The 21823-nt window shown below is 45.1% G+C and overlaps 1 protein-coding gene across 4 annotated transcripts in view; it reads right to left on the bottom strand.

Annotated features, from left to right (window-relative positions):
- Positions 1–21823, bottom strand: part of KLF7 (KLF transcription factor 7) — a 95982-nt gene that overhangs the window by 47048 nt on the left and 27111 nt on the right. For 3 of the 4 annotated variants that reach the window (XR_009958783.1, XR_009958782.1, XM_062578808.1), the window contains exon 2: positions 14883–15495. Coding sequence is in view for 2 of the 4 variants with exons in the window: in XM_062578808.1 (XP_062434792.1) it covers positions 14883–15495 (613 nt within the window). In the remaining 2 variants the exon portion in view is untranslated. The remainder of the gene's footprint in view (positions 1–14882; positions 15496–21823) is intronic. The other variant, XM_062578809.1, reaches the window with a different exon arrangement.

Here is a 21823-nt window from a genome sequence, read left to right as displayed (position 1 = left end):
GGTGGAAACCCTTCTCTAGCGATTTCAAACCTGCTGACCAGGGTCTGCTTTCCTTAGGCTGCAGACGCGCACGTAGTGCAGAGCAATAGAGGTGAGGGGTAGGTTGAAACAGCAGGTACTCACGACCTCTCACTTCAGACCAGCTGCTGCCTGGTGCTGCAGCCTGAATGCTCGTTTATAGCACGCTAGGAGAGTGTTCGGAGAGCACCCACGGGAAATACTCAAGCGAGCACATCCTTAGATGTCTTTTGAAGACCCCTTGGAAGTTGCCTTGCATGCCTGCAAATCGACAGAGCACCACGCTGAAAACTACCCATCTAGAAGGACCTTATCATCAGAAAAATTAGTGGTATGGAAAAGCTATTAGCCCTTCTAATAGGCTTTAGGGTTTTCAGTCCTGCGTGACTGCCTACTTCTGCAAAGCGGTCTCTCTGTACTGTTTCTCTGTCCTGCTACCCACTTTTATTTTTTCCTCTTCCTAGAACGTATTTTCATACCCTGAACTGGGCTGTTTGGGGAAGAGGCTCTCTCTCTCTTCCACTTCTACGTATGGCAACTCACACAATCTAGCTCTTCTAAAAAGTCGCCCCCCATGCTCACTTCGGTACAGTCTGGCCCTCCATCCCTCTTCGTTTAATCCAGCCTGGTCCAGTCTGGCAACTGGAGGACAAAGAACTTTGCAAAGTGATGGGAAATACGCAATACTGAAGCCAAAATTATGACTCACAGCAAAAAATCTATGAGACTCTGGTATCCCTGAAATCAGGTCGCTGTTCCTTTCATGACTAAGATGAATACAAGACTCAGTATTAGGCACCTAGTTGTAAAAATAAATAAATGAAGCCAAAAACGTATCATGTAAAAACATGAAAGAGCCAAGCACACAAACCCAGCAACGCTGCCATGGTAAACACATACCAAGGTCCCTGTAAAACATGACAGGTAGAGCCAGGCCAGTTTTGCACTGGTTCTTGGGACTTCTGAGTTCATTTTTCAGTCTCAGACAGTCTCAGTGAGGGCTGATCTCATACTACTCTAGATACAGAAAACTTTCATCTGAAAGAGTCAACTGTGACTCTTTTTAAAGTTAATGGAAGGACAAAAGCACATAAAGAGTGTGAAATATCAGACACCAGTTAGACCAAAATCCGAGGTGAATTTCTCTCCTTCAATTCTACGGGGCATCCAGACAAGCGGCTCAGGCCTCTGCATCTTGGCGTGCCGGGCACAAAGCGGAGACCACTGTGTTTTCTCTCCCACCCTCTGAGACAGTAAACCTTATGCTGGCCTTCACAATAGGTATTCCCTCACGAAGCACCTCCGTGGGGATGTTCTCACTTCTCCTCAACATACAGACACCCCTGTCCTCTCCACCTTCACACCCCAGGCATCGTCTAGGTCCAAGCGGTATTTGTTTTGTGGAGTTTTGGAGTTGTTTACAGGAGTAAGATGGCATTTGCTACTGGCATGCCACGGTTCTTCCAGCAGTTTCAAGAGAGATTGATTAGTAGAAATATGGTTATAGGACACAGAGGTACATAACAGAGATCAAATAAGGACACGGTCATCATCACAAGACTAGAGCACACAATGGAGGAAGGCAAGGATTTTATACATCTTGAATTTGCAGTATTTATTGCCAGGCCTAAGGGTTAAAAAGTCATGAGTTCAGTCTCCCATAAAAATAATGCGATTTTAAAGAAAAAAAACAATAATATTTAGAGATCACTTGGCTTTTGTTTTGGAGATAAGCTAAGGTCACAATTTTAAACTTCTCTCTGTAGTCTTGTAAATTAAAAACATCTATTAAAAAAGAAAACAGAAGGGAGTTTGTTCTCTGTTCCTTGGATTTCAAGAGTGGGGACTTTAAGAAGAGAACTTTCCAAATCTGGGAATCTGCACGATAAGATCAAACAAACCGGCAATGCTGCTGGGTGAAATCCTGGCTCCACTGAAGTCATTGGCAAAATGCCCACTAAAGCTTGGGTTTCACCCTTTATCTTAACATAATTAAAGTAAATAAACATAGTAGGATTATCCATGCATATCTATTTCCCTCGTCTTCCCCTGCACCCCACCTTAAGCACCACAGCACAAACATATGTCGATTACAGTGTGCTTAGGAAAACAAGCAAGAAGTTTAAGACCCCAGTCCTGCAATGAACTTCAAAAAGACAGACCAGCCCAGTAAAGTTCAGTGGAGAATCCCAGTCAAAAACCTTGCTGTTATATCTCAGAGCTAAAATACGGTATAGTTAAGAGCCTCTTTGTCAGCATGACTGACTGAGTCAAAAAAGCTTAAAGAAATTGAGGAACAAAAATAAATCCTATCTGTATGCACATTTTGAAGGCCATTAAAATAAGGAAATAATTATATTCCACTTTAACAGCTCCTTAATATCACGTATGCTACTACACAAAAATAGTATGCAAACGTTTGTCTCTGAAAAACAACACAGACATCCTCTCAAAAATCATGATGTGTTCTAATCCGTGGTGAGTTATTTGCATACAGTTTCAGGGCCCAAAAAAACATTTTATGAAAAAAAACCACAAAATATTTCCTTCCATTTTCAAAATCTGTGATTAAAACACTATTCAAAATGAAAAACCCTCAACATCTAAAAATAAATATTGAAAGACACCTTTAGATACAGCCATTCCAGTACCGGTGTTCTTGGAGAACCTGACAACCACAGACTGCAGCTTCCAGCTGAAAAAAGGAATTAAATGCCAAATTTCTCCCTCAGATTTCTCCCATAATAAAGCTCTGGGGGCCCAAGTTGCGCAAAGAGATGTCTGAAGAATCAAGCAGTCTCGCTGGCTTTTTAAGAGTGTGTTTTAATAACTCTCCTCGACACCCTGCCTGAGAAATCCTCTGGGGAGCTGCTGTTCCCGGGCTGCCGAGTGGAAAGGCGCCGTCAGGCAGAGCGGCAGCGTGGCTGGGGGGACAGCCCGAGGCGTCCATCCCCCAGAGGCCGAGGCCCCCCGCAACGCTCTCAGCGCCACGGCACGTCGCAGGGAAACGCCGGGGGCTTCGGCAAGAAACGGCGCCCACGCAGCCTTGCAGAGCAACACCAGGCAGGCGCGCGCGTGGCCGTATACTACGAAAGGCTGCCGCAGCACAACGGGAAGCCTGATGTGGGACATCACATTAACAATATTTTATGTTTATGTATCACTCTTCATCTCCAAGGGTCCCCCTGAGCTCTACGAGCTGCATACTAGACATACCGATGAAGCCGAGCCATAATTCTTCTAATTAGCCAAATATCAGCACACGTCGCCTGGCACAACAGAAAACGTTACTGGTCACTCCGCTTTTTCTACAAAAACTGCTACTTGATTTTTAACAGAAGCACATTACAGAAGGAAATTCAGTTTTAAGGACTCCTGAAAAAATAAACTCAGGATCCTAACCCAGTGGATCTCCTTTCCACCCCGTCTGTCCTCCCTCATTATATATGCACGCTCCATCAAATATAAGACACAGATGAGGAGTGGCCCAAGAGCTGCTGCTTGTTAACTGTGCTCACTTTCATGCTCAATTCACCAAGTTACCATCACATGGCTGCTTTACTGGTAAGTTTACAGGCAAGCTAGCGAGCAGCTGCAGTTCAGCGAACAGCATCATCATCCTCTTTTTAAGATTAATAACTTCATTCCTTTAGCAAAACGGAAGAGCAGGCTGTTTAATACACACACCCTCTAGAGGTCAATGCTGCCATGTAAGCATATGTGTGTGCAACCCATCAACCAGTAAAACTAATTATAAAAATCAATTTCAGATACTTTTATGAGCCTTTCATTCCTCAATATACTTCTAATTGATTTTTGTTGGAGAAATAGAAAGCATAATTATAATCTTTTATTATTACAAAAGAACGTAGGGAAGGCATGGAGTGGACAGGGCTTAAATGTGTCACCAATGCTTTTTACCTAAAAGGAAGGAAAAAAAAAAAAAAGCTAAAAAGGTATTTTATTCACAGTCTTGCCACCTGCTAGAAAGATGGAAAAGCCTTTGAAAGGGTGACAAAGCACAAGAGAAAAACTTGCAGGAGAGAGCACAGGGCAGGAGAGGAAGGTGGCAGGATTGTGAAATACAGTGCGAGAAGGTTGTGCCTATTTTTAGGCCGGCAGGGATGATCAAGTGCAAAAGTAGCACACGGCCATGGACGATGTATAACTCCTCTCATCCAAAAAGGTCAGAAGTGCCCTCATAGAGAGACGGCGCTAATCATGTCCATATTACAGGTGGAGGAAAAGAGGTGAAGAACCCAGTGCAGGGTCCCATCAGTCTTTCTACAGATGCCAAAGCTCTGGGTTAGTCCGTGGGGGCCTCGCCAAAGCTTGTCTCCCAAGCCAGCGGCGCTCTTCAGCACGTAGTCTTTCAGGACATGAAATGCCTTTTTTCAGCCTTATTTCTTCCATGCACAAGTACATGACACACGTCCATAAGGCCCCCTTGCCTGGCTGAGAAGCAGAGGAAGGCAAAGTGTGCAGCTGCATTGAGAGAGAGAAATATGGGCTTGAAAGGGCGCACGGGACGCGTGCCACTGTCTCATGCGCCCAGCGCCGAACGCACCGAGCAGCGTCGCGCTCTATTTCCAGGCTTTACTCCCGCCGCGAGCGACAGAGCCGGCTCGCCGGCGGCGGCTGCTTCCCTTTCCGGCCCCGGTGCCGGCCGCCCCACGTAACCCGCACCTCTGCCCCCTTAACCGCAACGCGGCCCCGCGCCCCAGGGAGAGCGGCAGAGCTGCCAGTCCCGGTGGGCGCCCGCCAGCAACACCAGCGGCAAAATACCCAATTAAACCTCCAGAAAAGGTGAGAGGGGGAGGAAAAAAAACTCCGGCTGGAGTTGCTTGGCAAGGTCTCCTAGCTACGGCCGCGCCAGCCTGGCTGGCTGCTGCGCTCTCGCCCTGCTCGCCGCACGTTTGTCCCTGCCAGGCGAGCCACCGCCACTGGCCCTAATTACCAGCTCTCCGCTGCCTCCAGCTCGTTACTTTGGGCCCCAGAGGAGCAGCCCGAACTTTTAAAAAACCCTCCTCTAATCAGGGCTTTTAGTTTCGCGTTCAGCTGAGCTCTGAGTGCTCAGAGACACCAGGCAAGGCAGCAGCGGCTGCAGAAAGACATGGAACGGGAAAAACTCAGCAGTTCACAGGGTCAAATTTGCCCAGGACCCCACGATCAATTTTTCCCCTTGGAAAAATCTTTTTTGTACATCATACTGGACAGTGAGCAATGAAGCAGCCTTACACGGTACCCGGCACTCACGTATATAATCCAGAGCAGTACATCAAAGATCTCCTCTTTGGGCATCTGTGATTTAGGCATAGGGTCTCTGAAAAGTCCCAGGCAAAATATAAAGTCATTTTATCAGCAACTAGAACTGATGTAGAAAAGATGAAGAGACCCCTTTCCCAAATGCTAACAATTATAATTCTTTTTCTTCCATATTTTCACTAGTGAATGTGGTTTTCCACTTACTCAAACTATTGCAGGGTTGATGTTCTTCACTATATACCTATCATTTCATTTTCTCCCTTTTGCCACTGAAAAAGGGAAGATGACAGAAAACAAGGAATGTACATTGGCAGGGATAACACAGCAACAAAACCCAAGAAAAAAGTATTCTTTTCCCTTTCCCAGTTTTGTCAACAATGATGAAAGGAAAAAGAAAAAAAATACCTAGGACACTTTCACTCCTTCAGCTGCTAAATTTGACTGGCGTCAGGGGAAGGAAAACAATGTCTTTGGGCTTAAAAAATACTGAGCGGGGACAAACCTGGGCAAATTGAGGAGCCCCCTCTTAGGCAGAGGGTAAAGAAGATTAATTCTACTGGCTAGGAAGTTTCTTCATCTGAATTACAGAGAAGACACGGACGACACTTTTCCTTAACTCTAAGGGAGATAAAAACAACCGCTCAGGTGCCACCTCGGTCATCCATTCCACCAGATAAATCCAACTGAAGTAAGAGACAAATGCACCCTGAAAGTCCACTGTTAGGCGACACTGCATCTTCAGAAAGGAGATTTTAAAAAATTAAGGCTTTTTCCATATGAAACACACTTCTGAACACACATCCAAAGACCGATGAAGTCCAGGAAAAGAATCACGTTTAGGATTCTTTGCATTTTGCAGAATTACTGATTAAAATTTTATCGGCTGGACCACATTCGTATGTGCTATGTCAGTGGTGCAACAGAACGTAACAGTACATTCAACTTAATTTTCACTCAAGTATTCACAGATAAAAATCTCCTACTCAAAGGCTATTTTCCACTAAATATGCCAAGTTTCCAGCTTAACTTTTTACACTGAGGAAAGCTCTTTTCCTGCCTGCCCCTCCCCAACAAACATGCCACATTCTCCTAAAAAACAAATATTTCCCCTCAAATTTCTTAAGTAACAAATAAAAACCACTCTGGAAGACAACCAAATGTGGAAAATTTCAACCTGAAGAAGGAAAAGTTTTGTAAAGTTACAGGTGACGAAGAAGCAGAGGGCTAAAGGAGTGTTTCTGCAAAATTAAACATATTATGGTTCCAAACATCTACATACTGAATAAAAGCATATGCAGATATGCATGCCTGTATTTTTATAAATTACTCAAAATCATTAATTTCAGAACACTAATGCAAGCATCTACTGCACTAATGATCATTTACCATTATCAGAAAATGAGAATGACATTGCAAATTTGTCCAGCTAATCTATTCAGTTCCCTCTGTCAGTGGTAAGTGTGCAGATGTGTAGGAATAAATCCCTGTTAAAGCTCCAAATACATACAGTTATACAACAAGGACACCTTTCTTTCACAGCTCAGCTGGGGATCAGCTTTTATCTTGAAACCCAAGCTCTTCACTGTTACCTTAGCTAGCACACTTGCAAATGTTTTTTCAGCTTTCATTTTTTTCAGCCCCAGCTTCCACTGGTGGGTTGCAGAGGCCAGGTGCCTGCTTCGGATCGAACATGCCCAGGGGAAGACCTGTGTGCCCATCTGCAGAGAGGGACTGCTAAGACCAAGAATCAGTCTGCAATTTTTTTTGAAGTCTTTTAACTCTCACTAAGCCATTTATTGCCATGGGCTTCTTATAGTATATAAAGCTGACCTATGAACGGTGGTTTTGATTTCCCTGTGACACCAAGGTTTTGGGCACTCTTAGAGACCAGGGGATAAGGTAGGTCCCATGCAGTATTTTGTTTTCCTCTTTCAAAATGTCTGAGCTAGTTTTTAAAGCTCTTCTCACTTGGGAGTCCTTGTCTCACATTCCGTTTACAATCCACAACAGTACATTACCACTTACTGTTTGACATTTGTTAGCAACTGGCTTTTGAGACTGGTATCAGACAAAAGTTTTCTGAAGAGAAACATTTTCTCCTAAATTCTAGCCAATCAGAGAGAAACAATTTTATTCACAAAATCCACCCTACATTCTCTGCATCACATGCTTGTCCTTTACCTATCTTTAAATTTCTTTTCCCAGTCATTTTTCCTAACGCTAGGGCATTGCAGATTGACCTCCCTTCCTGTAGCTGGTCTGAGCTATACTGTGGACACCACCTACCAGCCAAGTAAAGTGGTTTTATTTGTGACTCTACTACTTTTGATGAAAGCTTGGATGCCTCAGCAATATTTAGAGCAGTTTAGATGAAGCCTTACAGTTCATCTGCCCTGCCTGCAGTTCCTGCTGCCGGCACGTAGGTACGCGGGATCATGTCCGGCATGGGCTGTGAAAGGTAGGCTCTGGATGCAGGGTAAAACCCTTTACTTCCACGCTTTCCATCCAGGTGCCTGGCTGCTTGCCCAGATGTAACCCAGACTCCAACACCTATCTTGCGTTTAAGAAGAGCCTAATGAGGTACCTGCTGTTAAGATGAGCTGTAGTATACTTGGCTTTTCCTGCTCAGACAGCCTCAGCTCTCCAAATCTGCTCTGGATCTTCTCTTCCAGCAAGTTTCAGACCTCAGCCTAAGCCTGCGTCTCAGGGCATGCTTGCTTTTAAATGACCCCTCCCGACAGTGTCTCTGGACCCAAGAACACAAGTGCTCAGGCCCTGCATACTCTATCTGCAATGCTGTTTCCAACCCTGACTTCAGCTTCACTGTTCAGACCAGTTCTTCCTTTGCCAAACCCAAAACTATCTGGCTGATCCCGTAATTGTTCCCTCCTCTATCATGGGGCTAAACCTATCTTCATGGTTCAAAGAGCCAACATTTTCACATGGCTGCAAGCCACAGGCATGTACCACGAGAACTGAATGGTGAGAGCCCTGCGCAGTGAGCTCTCCTGGACGAGAGAGGACAACAGCGTCTCAGGGTGACGGAGAGAAAGAGCTGAACGGAGCATGCACCCGTGTCCCAAGGTCGCACACCTCCACAGAAAGATCTTGCAGAGCCTCTCACCTAGCAGACCTTGTCCCTTCCTCTCCCTCCTGAGCAGCAGCCCTGTAGACATAAAGCAGGTCATTCACCCAAGCCAAAACATAACTGCATTTATGATGCTTCCCAGCAATACGTAACACCATCTCATGATGATGAATGCGCTGAAACCTCAGGAAAGGTTTAAGTAAGCACGATGCAACTGGAACGTGGCAAGGAAATTTAGGTCAGTGTTTGCACCCGCAGAAAGGGCCACGGGAGTGTTACACATCACTGAGGGCAGGGACTGCAGAAGCCAAGCTCTCCCTGGCACACTGCCCCAAAGCTCATGGTGAATGATCTTCCTGGGCCAGATTTTGGTTGGGAAGTGAACTGCCTGGCAGTGTACAAGAAGCTCCCCATCTCCACGTCTGTAAGACACAAGGATTTGGGTTTGTGACTTCAAGTATTTCAGAAGTGTTAGTGCCTTGGACAAATGGAAAATAAACACCCCGCTTCTTGTCACTAACATGCCCTTTCTAATCCAGCTGGGACAGCATCAACACAGAGGGGAGCCGACAGGAGACAGCTTGAGCATTTCCTCTTTGAGGCCGTACTCTTTGATCTGTACTATTCCCCCCTTTGCCAGGTGCCTCATGGAGGCTCAGGAGTGGATGGATATAAAGAACATGCTAGATGACAAACCAGCGATGGCTTCTCCGTGCCTCACCAAGGCAGCCTGCCCTAACACTTGGAGGCGCCCACACTCTCCCTCCTGCAGCTGCTGAACAGGCAGCAAGCATCACTTGCTAGCTCTCCCAGCCCAGAGCCTTATGCCAAAAACCATCTCGTGCAGCAAACAAACAAACAAACAATACCTATTTACATTTTCGAACCAAAACAGTAAGACTGTCTCCTTCCCTGTGCTGCTGATTTGGCAAATGATGGAGCAGAAACACAGGACTGAGAATTCAGGTACTGGCAACTAAGCAAGGGATGAACGACACTGGTGTTTTAGATGGTGAGGGCTGCTTTTGGCAGGGCCCAGCCTCCTTCCATCTGAGACGCTCACAGGGCTCGATTCCTCAGCCTGGGCTCTCACTATAATAACCAAGCGAGGCTCTGGCCCTCTGAAGTGAAATCACAACACTTCCCTCCAAACCTGTCAAATGGTGCAGCGCTTTCAAAAAGATAAAGCTTTAAGAGCTCATGATCAGGCTGGGCTCATTTTAATCAGTTTGATAAATTCTATTCACTCTCTTATTCAAATAACTTAAAAAAAAACAGCAAAACACATTTTTCCAATCTGGCAATGCAGCTGTACCCCAAAATAAACACACCCATGAATCAAGGCCTTCCTCTCACACCCCTTCTTCACTTCCCTTGCTCTTGTTTCCAGTAGCGAATTCAGCCTTGCTTCAGCTGCTGCCACGGGAGCTTTAGCATCCTCCGTATCCCCTGTCAGGGCTCCAGCTGCACACACAAGCCTGGGGACTCTGTAGGAAGCTGCACAAAAATCCTGGCCTTAGGCTTTCACTTCTCCTGTGCTACCTGCACTGCTCTTCCAAATGCTTCTCCCTAATCCGTTATTCAGAATCTTGCTTCCTGCTGAATTGGTGCTTTTCTTGGCTATTTGCATCTTTTTTCGGCTTTCTGTTCACTGGTGCTACCACATTAACACAACACAGAAATACAACTTCCCATTCCTTTATTATCACTGACTCAACTAGTCTTTACTTCCTCTATTATTCCTGTATTTTGTATTATTCTCCTTTATTTATCATCCAGCCTTCTTGCCTCAATACGTTCTTTTCCTACCACTTCCAAATTCTGGATTTTTCCTCTTCTAGCCCCAACATTTCAGGAAAACTTTTCTCTGTCATTTTAAATCCCACCTCAAAAAACTGCATATCCTTTAACACTGTTTGTTATACTCTTGTGTCTCCCTAGCTTTTCCCTTGCAAACATAGTAATTTGTTTTCCTGCAGGGAGGATTTATTTAGTTCTGTTACTCTCACCCAGCACTTTGGATCAAAGAACTATGTAATTTAAAATAAGATGTCCTGACAATAGCAAACAGGCTCCACTTAAGCCTGCATCTTCTTAAGATACCCATGCAAATACATGTTAAGAGTCTACATGCTATCTCCCAGTTGTTTCACGCTTTATGTAGCTAAATATAGATACGCAATGCCCAACTGCTGTTTCTTAGACATGAGCTTAGTTTCTATTGGATCCTCTTTTTGGATGGAAACAGGAAGAAAAAAAAAAAAAACACAAAGCCTTCAGACCCTCACAAAAGGCAAACCTCAGCAGAACCCTCTGAAGGTCACTTTTCATCATTATCCCCATCTTAACGTATTTCCTGGGAAGTTTATATGTGATGCTTTATTTCTGGCCAGAAAGCACCCATGCCAGCTCATACTTTGCCCTCTACATTAGTGCAAGGAAGGCTGATATGACTGGCCTTGGCAAGAGATAGAAATCTCTTCCAGAGGTCTTTGATCCTGGGGACACAGCATCTTCTCCAAGATTAACCTTTCCATAGGTCACAGGCCATCTCACTCGTAAGACGTATTTGTAGCCAGACGCTCACCAGCAATATCCTGTTTTCTAATTTAGGAAGTACTGATGACTGTACATTTTTTTTTCTTGGCTCATTCTAATTCCTTCCCTCTCCACTCTCCATTACATTGGCAATTCATCTCCAGGCATGTGTGAAGACTAGACTGAAATTTCTGTCTCTCAAAAGAGACAAATTGTCGTTGTTTGCACTGATGTCTGCTCTGTAAATAAGTGCGAGAGAATGTGTTAGGGCTGGATTACAGTGCCAGTCCTCGTGGCTCCTTCTTTAGATTTTTTTGATCTCACTCCCACATTAGCAGCATGGTTTTTCTCAAACCTACAGCTCACCTCCTCTTCCTGTTTACAGGCACAGCCTCTATTTCTCCCCTGCATGGTTTCTTTGCTTTTCTGACTGACAGTCAGTCCCAACATTGCTCTCAGCTCATTTACACACCCTTCTCTTTAGATGCCCCCGTTTACTCTGAATTCAGTAAAATATTTTCATTTCCCTTTTCATTCGGCCCCTGTTTTTCCCTTTCCCTTCCAGATTAAATTCTCTCCCACACAGATAATTGTTTTTCCCTCTCCAAAGGTCATCCAGAACGTGGTTTCATAACCAATTCAACCATTCTGATGGGCCTTACATACATTAGTGTCCTTATTCCCTTGTGGATGAGATGCAGGCAGGTAACAAAGGAACCTCATGCAGCACCAAGTGCGACGTGGGGTCTGACTGCCTCTGGGTTCCCCAGCAAAGCCAAGCCCTGAGAGAAAATCAGCACCAATCTAGCAAGCTGCTCTCTCTCCGCGTTGCCTCCAGCCCAGTCTGGCTCATCACGCAGCAAGGCACGCCAGCCAGTGTCTGGTCAGCGTTACATACCATCGAAAGGAATGCAAACTCCCTCTGCTGCCTGCTACCCCCAGCTCCCCAACCCATGGCTTTCTTGTTTTCACGCAAGCCAGTTAATCCCTTTGATCCTGCAAGTGGACTTTGTGCATGCAAGCTGGGTGACTAGCCTGCATCTGCCTCCCTAACTGCGCACCCCACACTGAGAGCTCTTTGTCTGTCAGGGCAGCGACACCCTTTTACACAGAGCCCGCACTGGCAGGCTGCACTTGCATGACATACTAACAAGCTACCAGCCAAAGGAAAATATCTCGCAATCACTTCAGACCCTCTGGTTCAGCCACTGACGAAGCCAAGTGGCTACTAGCCATTGGCACTGCTGGGTGCGTTCACAACCACAGCATTTCCAGCGAACGGCGGCTCTGAACCAGCCGCATGAAAAAACAAAGCACTGCAGGAGAAAAGGGCTCCCTGTCCCTAGCCCTGAAGGTGTGCGCAGGGAAGGAGGCAGCCCCTGCCATTGCTGATTCAGTCCCAAATTTTCAGACCTATTCGTTTCTATCCTTCTCTTCTACGGGATGCCCTGGGTTCCGTGCAGGGAAACTCCACTGTATGGTCAGAGTGAACAGATTTAACGTCTTGATTGTACCAGCTCTGATTTATAAGGCATCCAACAGCCAGTGATTTTTAAAGGAAGGGAACAGTGCACTTGCATAGGATGAAGGGCTCTAGATCACTTTGTTGTGGACCGAGGTTAGTTAGTTAGATGATCCTATTATACTGCTGCCCACCAACAACTCAGATTGCTCTAAAGACGCAGGTGTTCAAAGACATTCAGGCACTTTGCTTCCCACCGAAAAAAGCAGGAGCCAGGTGCCTATCTGCTCCACAGCTCTGGGGCTCAGCTTTGTTCTAGCAACAAGGCTCTGTCTGATCCATGCTGAAAAACAAAACCGTGCTTTCTACGCAGCTAGTTTACAGAGTGCTTAAACGATGGAGGCTTTAACTGACAAGCTCAGAGGGGCAGCTGAAACCACTACGTGAGGCGATGGGAGTCAGTGGCATGGGCACTGCATCTGGGCAGCTGCAGCCTCATCATTCGACACAGGGCTCCCCTCTCTGCCGGTAAAGGTGGACCGGTGCTTCTCACCACAGGCAGTATTGCTGTGGGAGGGCAGACGCTTGCACACCAGTGGCAGTACGTGCTGTCTAAGGACATTCAATAAGGGCATCACAAGACCAAAGTGAGAAATGTTTCTCATTGTGTATTAATGGTAAAATGTAAGAAATAAACAGGATATGATGCACTGGTGTCACCTACAGAAAGGTTCTGAGTTTAGATAAAAAGTTCATCCAGATCTAAGGCTCTGATTCAAAAATACACAAGATCTTGCAAGATTCTAACTCAAAAGGTTGGAGGTTCTGAAAGAGCAGTTGTTTCTGCAAGGGCTTTCTCAGGACTCCTTGTTCCCCATACCCACCTACTGAGTGCCAAAAATAAGAAAATTCCGCAAGTTCCCCCTTTCTAGGTGCACATATCAAATTCTTGGCTAACTTCAGGAAAAGCCTCAAAAGACTCATCACTTCCAGTTGAAAAGGAGCACAGGGGTCAGGTCTGAACAGACAAGTCCATCATGTCAACAACAACACTGCTCAATTTGTGCCTCCGCAGCAGCCCCTTCATCCTCTGGAAGGCATCATCTGGGATGCCTCCCCAGATAGCCACAGTGAGGGGGTCTGCTCTGCTATGGATGAGCCTCAAAATGGCAGTGGCAGTATAAGGCATCTCCTCCTGACCACATTGCTACAGATTTTAAAATGACTGCACTACTTCCACTGGCTTCCAAATCACCAGATCACAAGTGAGATCACTACTGGCAAGCTGACTATTCCCAGTAAAAACTCTAGGAAGCCCATTTTGAAAGATCAAAACCAATGCCTTTTATATCTTAATATGATTTATGCTTCAGATCATGTAACTTTTACAGTGTTGCCTAGCGTATGATGGATGCAGCTCTCTTAACAACCCACACATTTGTTTGATTTACTGCACTGGTCCAACATGTTATTTTCTACCTTGCAAGAACAACTTCACTTCTAGGAATCTGCCTGCATGATAAGATCGCGAATTAAATGTGCAGTTATCGTAAGAGACCACACATTTTACAGTAAAATTGAGAAAACTGATTACAGCAATCCCTCTGGAAACAAGAATAATCACATGATAAGATACTGCTAATGGGAATTTATCATCTCTCATCACATGTGAAGCTCAGAACAAAGCAGCAACGCTAGTCAACTGCACAGCTATTACTGCCAATGAATACCAACCGAAAAGCTACTGGGGTTGATGAACAAATGACAGGAGATTGGGGATTTTCAACAGCCAAATCTAAGCCAATTTGGTATGCTTCAAGAAGCTTACACAGTGAAGCTTATATGCAACATTAGCAAACATTACCCCCCCCACAAAAGCCTGTTATTTCTCTATACCTTTTATTTCCTCTCTACCTATACTAGACAGACTCCATGTCATTCTTCAGTTTGTTTTCACTGTATTTTATCACCAAAGTAGTCCAAGCTAGCAAGATCTCAAGGGTACGCGTGTCTGTATACATACGTACGTCTGCATCTATACACGTGTTCTCCATACGTTCTTCTTAAACCACAGATCTCAGATCCGAAATACATTTTTCTCTTCCTCCATATGAAAGGCAACAAAAAACCTACTCATGCTATCTTCTGTTTCAGACTGTTAATATGACTAAAACAAATATTTTTAAGGTTGTCTTGAGAAACTGAGTACCCAAAACCCAAACTGGCTTGACCACAGTTTCAATGTGAATGGTCTAAATCCTTTGGGTATCCTGATACTCTACATCAAGCCCTATAAGATATGAAACCACAACAGGTTAATTGTAGGCAGTGAATTCCCCTGTTCTCTTGAAATGTGTACGATCAGCAGTCTGCCATATTTTTCCATTGCCCTGTTTCACAGATACAGACTTGGACTTTCAGAAGAGATTTTTTTCTTTTCTAAATGAGAATAAAAGGAGATGGTTACTGTTATAGCTGGCTGGAGAAGAGAGAAGCATCCTACACAAGTACCTGTATGAGTCCTCTGGTGAGCCTTTAAGTGGGAGCTCTTTGTATAAACCTTCCGGCACCCATTAAATTGACAGCGATGAACCCTCTTCTTGTTTTCTGGGGATGCCTCCGCCCCTGTCCCTCCTTGTTCACTGTCACTTTGCCCACTCTTTATAGTCCCCGCAGTTGCTGCTGCCACACCCACTTTCATAGAGCTGAGTGAAGCCTTCTTGGCCACCAGTTTCAATGTCACCGTGCTATCCGCCGCTGAGAGAGTTTGTGAGGTTTTTACAAGGTGGCGGCTGAGCTCCGGAGATGAAGGGGGTGTTAATGAGGTTACTGCATTGAGTTGGGCCTGGTTGACGGCTGTGTAGCCTTCTGTGGAAGAGCTGGTGGACTGCAAGCTGAGGCATGTCTCAGACAGCAGCTTGTCCCGTGAGAGGATAATGTCCATGTTAGCGTTTTTGTCACATGTACTTGTTTCCACCGGCAAGAGGATGGGGTCCAGCCGTCGAATACTGTCCTCTGCATCTGGAGTTGACGAAGCATGAAGGAAGCAGTCCAAATCCTCACCAAAACTCTCAGAGATCTTCCGTGGTTCTGTCTGAAGGTATCGCTCCAATTCGAGGCATGTCTGCAGAAGGAGGGGGAAGGGAGAGATGAGCAAAAGAAATCACTGTTAGAGAGAGATTACAGTGTAGCTCCTCCCACCTAGAGCAGGAGAATAAATGTGGTCCAGAGCCATTCATGCACACCAGCACCTTCTTACAAAATGGTCACACTTTGGGAGATACGAGAATTTGGCACTTCTTTGAAGCTGCTCAGAGATAGGGTGTGGGAACATCTGCATACAGCAGTAGATATGTGGTCAAAATGAACACATGACAACTGGAAAGCATCTATTAACTTTTTTCTGAAAGTCTGCATGTTGTCCCATGGACACCAGCTCCTTTGCAAATTTAAGTGGAATCTGGCTGTCACCTCCATATGAAACAATTCTACTGCTCTCTCTTGGACATCTACAAAGTTGCTTCTCCAAAGAATTGTTTCCTCTTTCTCCACAAACATTAAATTTCACTCCAAATTTAACTCAGCGTAGTTGGCAAAGGCTCAATCTGTTCTTAAAATGGCACAATTCTGAACCATATCATTTTAAGACAGAGGAGATTGTGATACCATGGAATATTTAAAGGACCTAAGACAAGGGAAGATGTGACAGAAAAAAGGGCTCTATTGTCATTTGTAGAGGGTTTTTGGCACATTCGGTCAAGTGGGACTTCCTGTGTACAGGGCACTAAACTTGCACACAAACACACACACACAGAGCTTTGTAAAAAGTAAAGACACAGTTAAAGTAGCTGCCACTTAAAAATGAGTTCTGGTATCTCTGAAGCAACAATCATCAACATGAGAGTAGGGTGAGCCTCCCCTACTTAAATGGACCTTATATAAGGTGTCTTGAGCTAGCCCCAATAAAATCTCCAGGCACCATCAAACTGCTCAATGTTCTCCAAAACCCACATTATAAACTTTTATTATTTATAGAAAACAGTTAGCTGTAGTTTCAGGAGCTTTTAAAAGCATTTATTAGCGTTATTTTTCATTTCTTACTGCTTGAAAGGCTAGCTGGTTTAGTACATCATTGTGATTTTTCAGGACTCAGACAGATAAGACATTCTAGTATTTTTTAGAGAGAGAACACTTCTAGAGATAATAAGGAAGGGAATTTTAGATCAAAATTTTTGAAGTAGTCTGTGGTCACCCAACTACATCTCAACTTGGAATTCAAGCACCTGATTGGGAAACAAGAACTTTTATCACCAGCAACAGCAGGAGATGCACATTCCTGACATCTGAATACGAAAGTTTCATCAATAGAACGATAAAGAGGTCCCACTCACAGCTGTCTAGGAACTACAAAGTAACTCAAGAGTATTACTTTTAGCCTATGGAGGAACGAACACTTTGTTTTCACATGGGGTTAAAAAAATAATTTTTTTTGATAGTTATCTGGGTTTTTTTGTTGTTTTTTTTTAATAATTGCTGATTACAGATCTGAACTGTAGATACAGACTTTGGCAAAAAGCAATAAAACAGCAATATACGCAAGAGAAAATGCTATAGTTAAGCGTGTGTATAATTTTCAGAGGCTTGATATCACATCTATAATATGCCTGCACACAGGCTTGGAGGTAGGACACCTGCTAGTTAGCATTCTTGTCTCAAGCAAATCAGCACACTCCCTGCTCAGTTTCCCCAAATGTAACAACAGAGCATTATATATCACAAAAGAGATTTCCAAAGAACTGTCAAATACTTGGAGGTGAAGTCGTCAAGCTTTTCTGCTCCTGACATTCAACAAGGGATGGTTCGGCTTCTGAAAACAGAGGCCAAGGTGTCCTCTCAGTGGTGCCTAGGAATCATTTTAAAACTCCATTGTCTCCCTTCCCCATACATGCTTTTTAACCTGGGTAAACTTCTGGTTCTGAAAGGACACAAAATGGACATGCAACACCCGCAGACATTGCTGTATTGTAGTACTGCTCCTGAGTTTGGTTCCTGCCAAGCAGAGTGAGAAGCGCTAAGAGTACAAAGCATCATTTGCTTCTAAAATTGCCCAGCGACACCACCTGAAGAATTACTGTCATCTCAAGCAACACCTACACCAATAAGACCCCTGGACTCTTACAACTTTGTACAGATGAGCAATGGTGCTCATCTGGGCAGCCCTGGATGTTCAACTAGCATGATGGTCCATAACACACTGTTATGTCCGGTGCCACCTGCAACCTCTCAAGCTGCTGTGAGGCAGGACAGCGCGACCATCTATGCTGACCACAGAGGAAGCTGAACGATTTCCCCAAGGTCACTGAACAGTCTGTGGCAGGGCAGAGACTTAAAGCCAGGTACCCTGCCCCAGATTACTGCCTCTACCTAGGGGATTCCCTTTCCCTTCCCTACATCAGTGATGAGTTGTATTTACTGCTATGGCAGTGTGTTAACTCTGTATCACTGCACTGCTCCAGGAAACCAAGAGGCTGCAACCAGGCACTAACCCCTTTTTCTTCCAGTGAGTATTTCCAGTACCAAGTGCCTGAGAAAAGCTGAAGTCAGATTACGAGGATTCCCCTGCTCCACCTTGTTACCATTGTGAAATTCATGAGTAATGCTGCAAACACTAAAGACTTTGAGATTCCTGTCAGATGCTGCTGGCGCATTTCTCTCACCAGCAGCCCCGTTTCAGGGGCCCTGAGAAGCTGTTTATTTGCGTTCTCCCCTTCCCCCACAGCTCTCCTTTAGCTGGGCTTTTCTGGAACGGTTCCTACTTCCTGCTGCAACAATGCGGCTCGGCCCCTGGCACATCCGCCCTGCTCAGCCCCCAAGGTTTCCCTGCTTCCTGCTCCCCGGAGCAAGCTCAAAACAACGGGAATCAGCACTAAGTTCTCAAGCAACATGTCACAGCCTCTCACGCTGCTGCTGCCTAACCTTGCTGGGCCCATGCGATTGCAGCACTGCCACCCTGCCTCAGCATTTCATCAAGTGCCAAGGACTTCCTTCGAGGGGGAGAGACAGGGGACAAGGCTTTTGGCCTCCATCTGCAAGTCCTCTCTCCCAAAGGTCCATCTAAACTGGCTCCTGACTGAGCAGGAGATACTACCAGGGTTATCCCTAGAAGGACCAGTGCCTAAGGACCATGCTCACGCTCCTCTCGCAGGAAAGCTTGGTACCAGCACCCTGGAAAGCCACCTAGCTAGAGTTGCGCAAAGGAACAAGGAAAGACTGCTCTTATGGACAGAAAAAGTCCATTCTTTGTTTAAAGTGCAATTCTGGGACTGTGAGGAATGGCTTTAGCTGGGGATCTTCCCAAACGCATCCTATCATGTTTCGGGAGAAGCTTTCCAAAGGTATCCACAGCCTTTCAAGAATACATACACTGAAGTAGCTGATGCTTTTGAATTCCCCATGTCATTTAATTTGGACTTTTGCATTCACTTAGCTTTCCTCCAGTAGGAGAGGAACAGATTTAGGAGCCTAATAAATAACGTCTTGCAAACGAAAGAGCAAGCATAATCATAAAGTAGTGGGGTAAGGGGAAGGAAAAAAAAAAGAAGAGAGAAAGGCAGAGACTCAAAGCCATTAAAGCTGGTGACAGTCGCATGAAATTTCAATTGCTCTAAGATCAGAAAGGCTGCATTACGGCTCCTCTTTGCCCTGGGAGGGAAGCAGGATGCGTTGCCCCTTTAAGGCATAACTACCCCTATGACAACAATAGTAGCCTGACAGTTTTTCCAGCTTCACCATTAATTTTCCATAAAGAGCAGCTTCTCGATGAGCCCTTTTCAGGCAAAGCCTGATGCTTCAGAAACCTGTAATTATTCTTGGCTCCCCCCCCCTCCCACAGCCATTGCACCTGTGTCATTTCAAGACACCAGCTGGTCATGTCTTGCCTTCTGCCTCTGAAATCCAAAACCAGTAGATCAAGCCATCTCCCCATGGGAGGGGAGGCAGAAAAACCTCAAAGAAAAAGAAACAATATAATGAAGTCCCTCCCTTTCACCCCCCTCGATCTCTCCTCAAGTCAATAGGCAAAAAAAAAATCCTAGCAACACGGAGCCAGAAAAGGCCTCCATCTAATCAGCATCGCAGACAAAGCCTGACAAGGGTTAAGGCCTCAGCCCTCCTTCCTCTCCCCCCCGCCAGGGTCCTACCTGCTGCTGCATTTGCCGAGAGCAGGCAATCGCATGCAGAAACAAAGCTTCTTTCCCCATATGCACTTCCCTGCTTATGCCAAATACCTTACACGACCTTCCCCTCTTTCTGGCCTAAGTCACCCCTGGAGTGGCAAGGCAAGATTTTGAAATCTGCCTGTTTTCTTCATTCCTGCCCTGGCAGGACTTTTAATTTTTAGGTCAGTTAAGCCCACCCCCTTGTCTTGAGCTCTGACCTTGAGAAACTGGTCAGTCCAAGACCACAAAGATATCCACTTCAGCCATCAGGAGGGGCAGGAGAATTTTTTGGTTTCCACTTCCGCCAAGTCATTCGCCAGCAAGTGCATCAAGAACTACCAGTTTTGGGTGGGAATAGCAGGATATTGACAACCGTTCACAGAGATTTTAACCTGAACTGGTAGGTTCAGACTCTGGAGAACATTCCACAGGTCTTCAATACCAAACTGTAAGGAAAATGGTCCAAGGTCACCTAAGACAGGAGTGCGCTGTTCTTGTCCTGATCTCCAGGTTCTCCTTAAACACTCATGCAAGAGAGGGAGAGATGTGGGTAATGAATGTAATAAATGTCACATGTGACATATATGCCTTACTATTCTGTAGGCTGCTACATTGCAAGCAACTTGACAGGCATTAAACTTTCTTACACAGCACTTGAATGATTTACAGCAATAAAGACTTCAAAAACTGTAATAGGAAGAGGAAGATGGCTCCCTTCAGGGACACAATGAGAAGATCCATAAGACTGCTGATTGCTGTCAAGCTGTTTTCTCAGACTAGGGATAAAAAGTGACCCACTACTTTAACCTACCTGCCCTGATTAACAAGGGTCATTCTCTTCACACCTCGCTCTTCAATTTAGCCAGCTAGAAGAAATGATGATTCATGGATGACAAACAACAGGATGTGACCTTGATAGACTCCACATGCTTGCAAAACGTCAGCTAGCAGAGAACAGCAGTCTGGCAAGTGGACATTCCCAACAAGGCATCAGCTTGATTTTTCACTTTTGAATACAACTGCAAAAGAAAGTCACTTTCCTAACAGTTTCAAACAACAGCTTCATCCAACACTTTCATCCCCTGAAAGAAATTCAGTTTGCTACCCTGTCTCATACAGGTAACTCATAATAGCTCTTCATTCCCCATATTATGCTACCTCCTCAGTCCTCTGGGGCCTAGACAGCAGCAGAATACACAGAAGTTGCACATCATGACAGTTCAACACGCAAAAGCAGATCTTTCAGACAGCACAAGACAGACATTGTAGTGCTGTTTCACACCTGCTAAGGACCTACTTCTCACTTGCAGTTACTACTTTCAGAGGTTGCAGTAGCACTGATCCGAGGAAATTCAGTGATGAGTACATCTGCCAGTTCAGAAGCATATGACCTCTAATCTACGTGTATTTGTACCGCTGGTGCTCATTTACTGAAAGATTATTTATCGAAAACCTTGAGTATGCTCACCCCTATAAAATAAACGCAGCATGTGCCTCAGCGTGTCACAGCACTGCGTGTGACACGTGCTACTTCCTGCAGAAATTAGCACTCACCTAACTCCGGAGCTACTGAAGTAAGATAGTTTTGTCACTAGTTTCAACAGCAGTAAGACAAAGCCCAAATAATCCCTCCTAGACTTGTGGATACTTGGCTTTGACTCAGAACAGCCTACATTTCTGGGTGCTTGTCAGCTATCCAGGTTAAAGTGCAATCCAGAATATTCAAAATCAAGCTATAAAGGAGCTGGAGTCAGTGCTCATGATGTTTATGTTTGCCTTCCTCACTCTCCTCCAGAGAGCAACCAGCAGGAACGCTCCAGATGGGACTACCGTGGCTGTCTATGTGCCAAGTCTCAAGGCAGTGGAGGTACATGAGCTCTCTGCCACTTGAGGGAATGACCAGCAAAAGACCCTGCCCACAGGCCAGCAGTTTCTGAAGAGGGCACGTGTCTGGGCTCAGGTCCAGATAGCTCTGGAAAACCTAATTCCAACTGATGACATCACATGAACTCTCACTTCCAAGGATATAAATCTGAAGTTGCTCCAATGAATTGAAAAGAATTAGTCTTGATTTGCAGCCATGTAGTATCAGAATTTGACCCATATATAAAGGCTCTTGAAAAATTAGAGGTCACTTCAGAAGCACCTGCCTATACTATGGAGTCTTTATAGTAGTCAGAAACTCCTGGTGTTTTCCACAGCTGAGGACAACGTGGCAAAAGTGAAGTTCTGTCA

The sequence above is a fragment of the Rhea pennata genome, chromosome 6, assembly GCF_028389875.1.
Source record: "Rhea pennata isolate bPtePen1 chromosome 6, bPtePen1.pri, whole genome shotgun sequence".
Taxonomy (NCBI): Eukaryota; Metazoa; Chordata; class Aves; order Rheiformes; family Rheidae; genus Rhea; species Rhea pennata.
The sequence above is the reverse complement of the archived record's forward strand: the minus strand, read 5'-3'. Positions and strand labels throughout refer to the sequence as shown.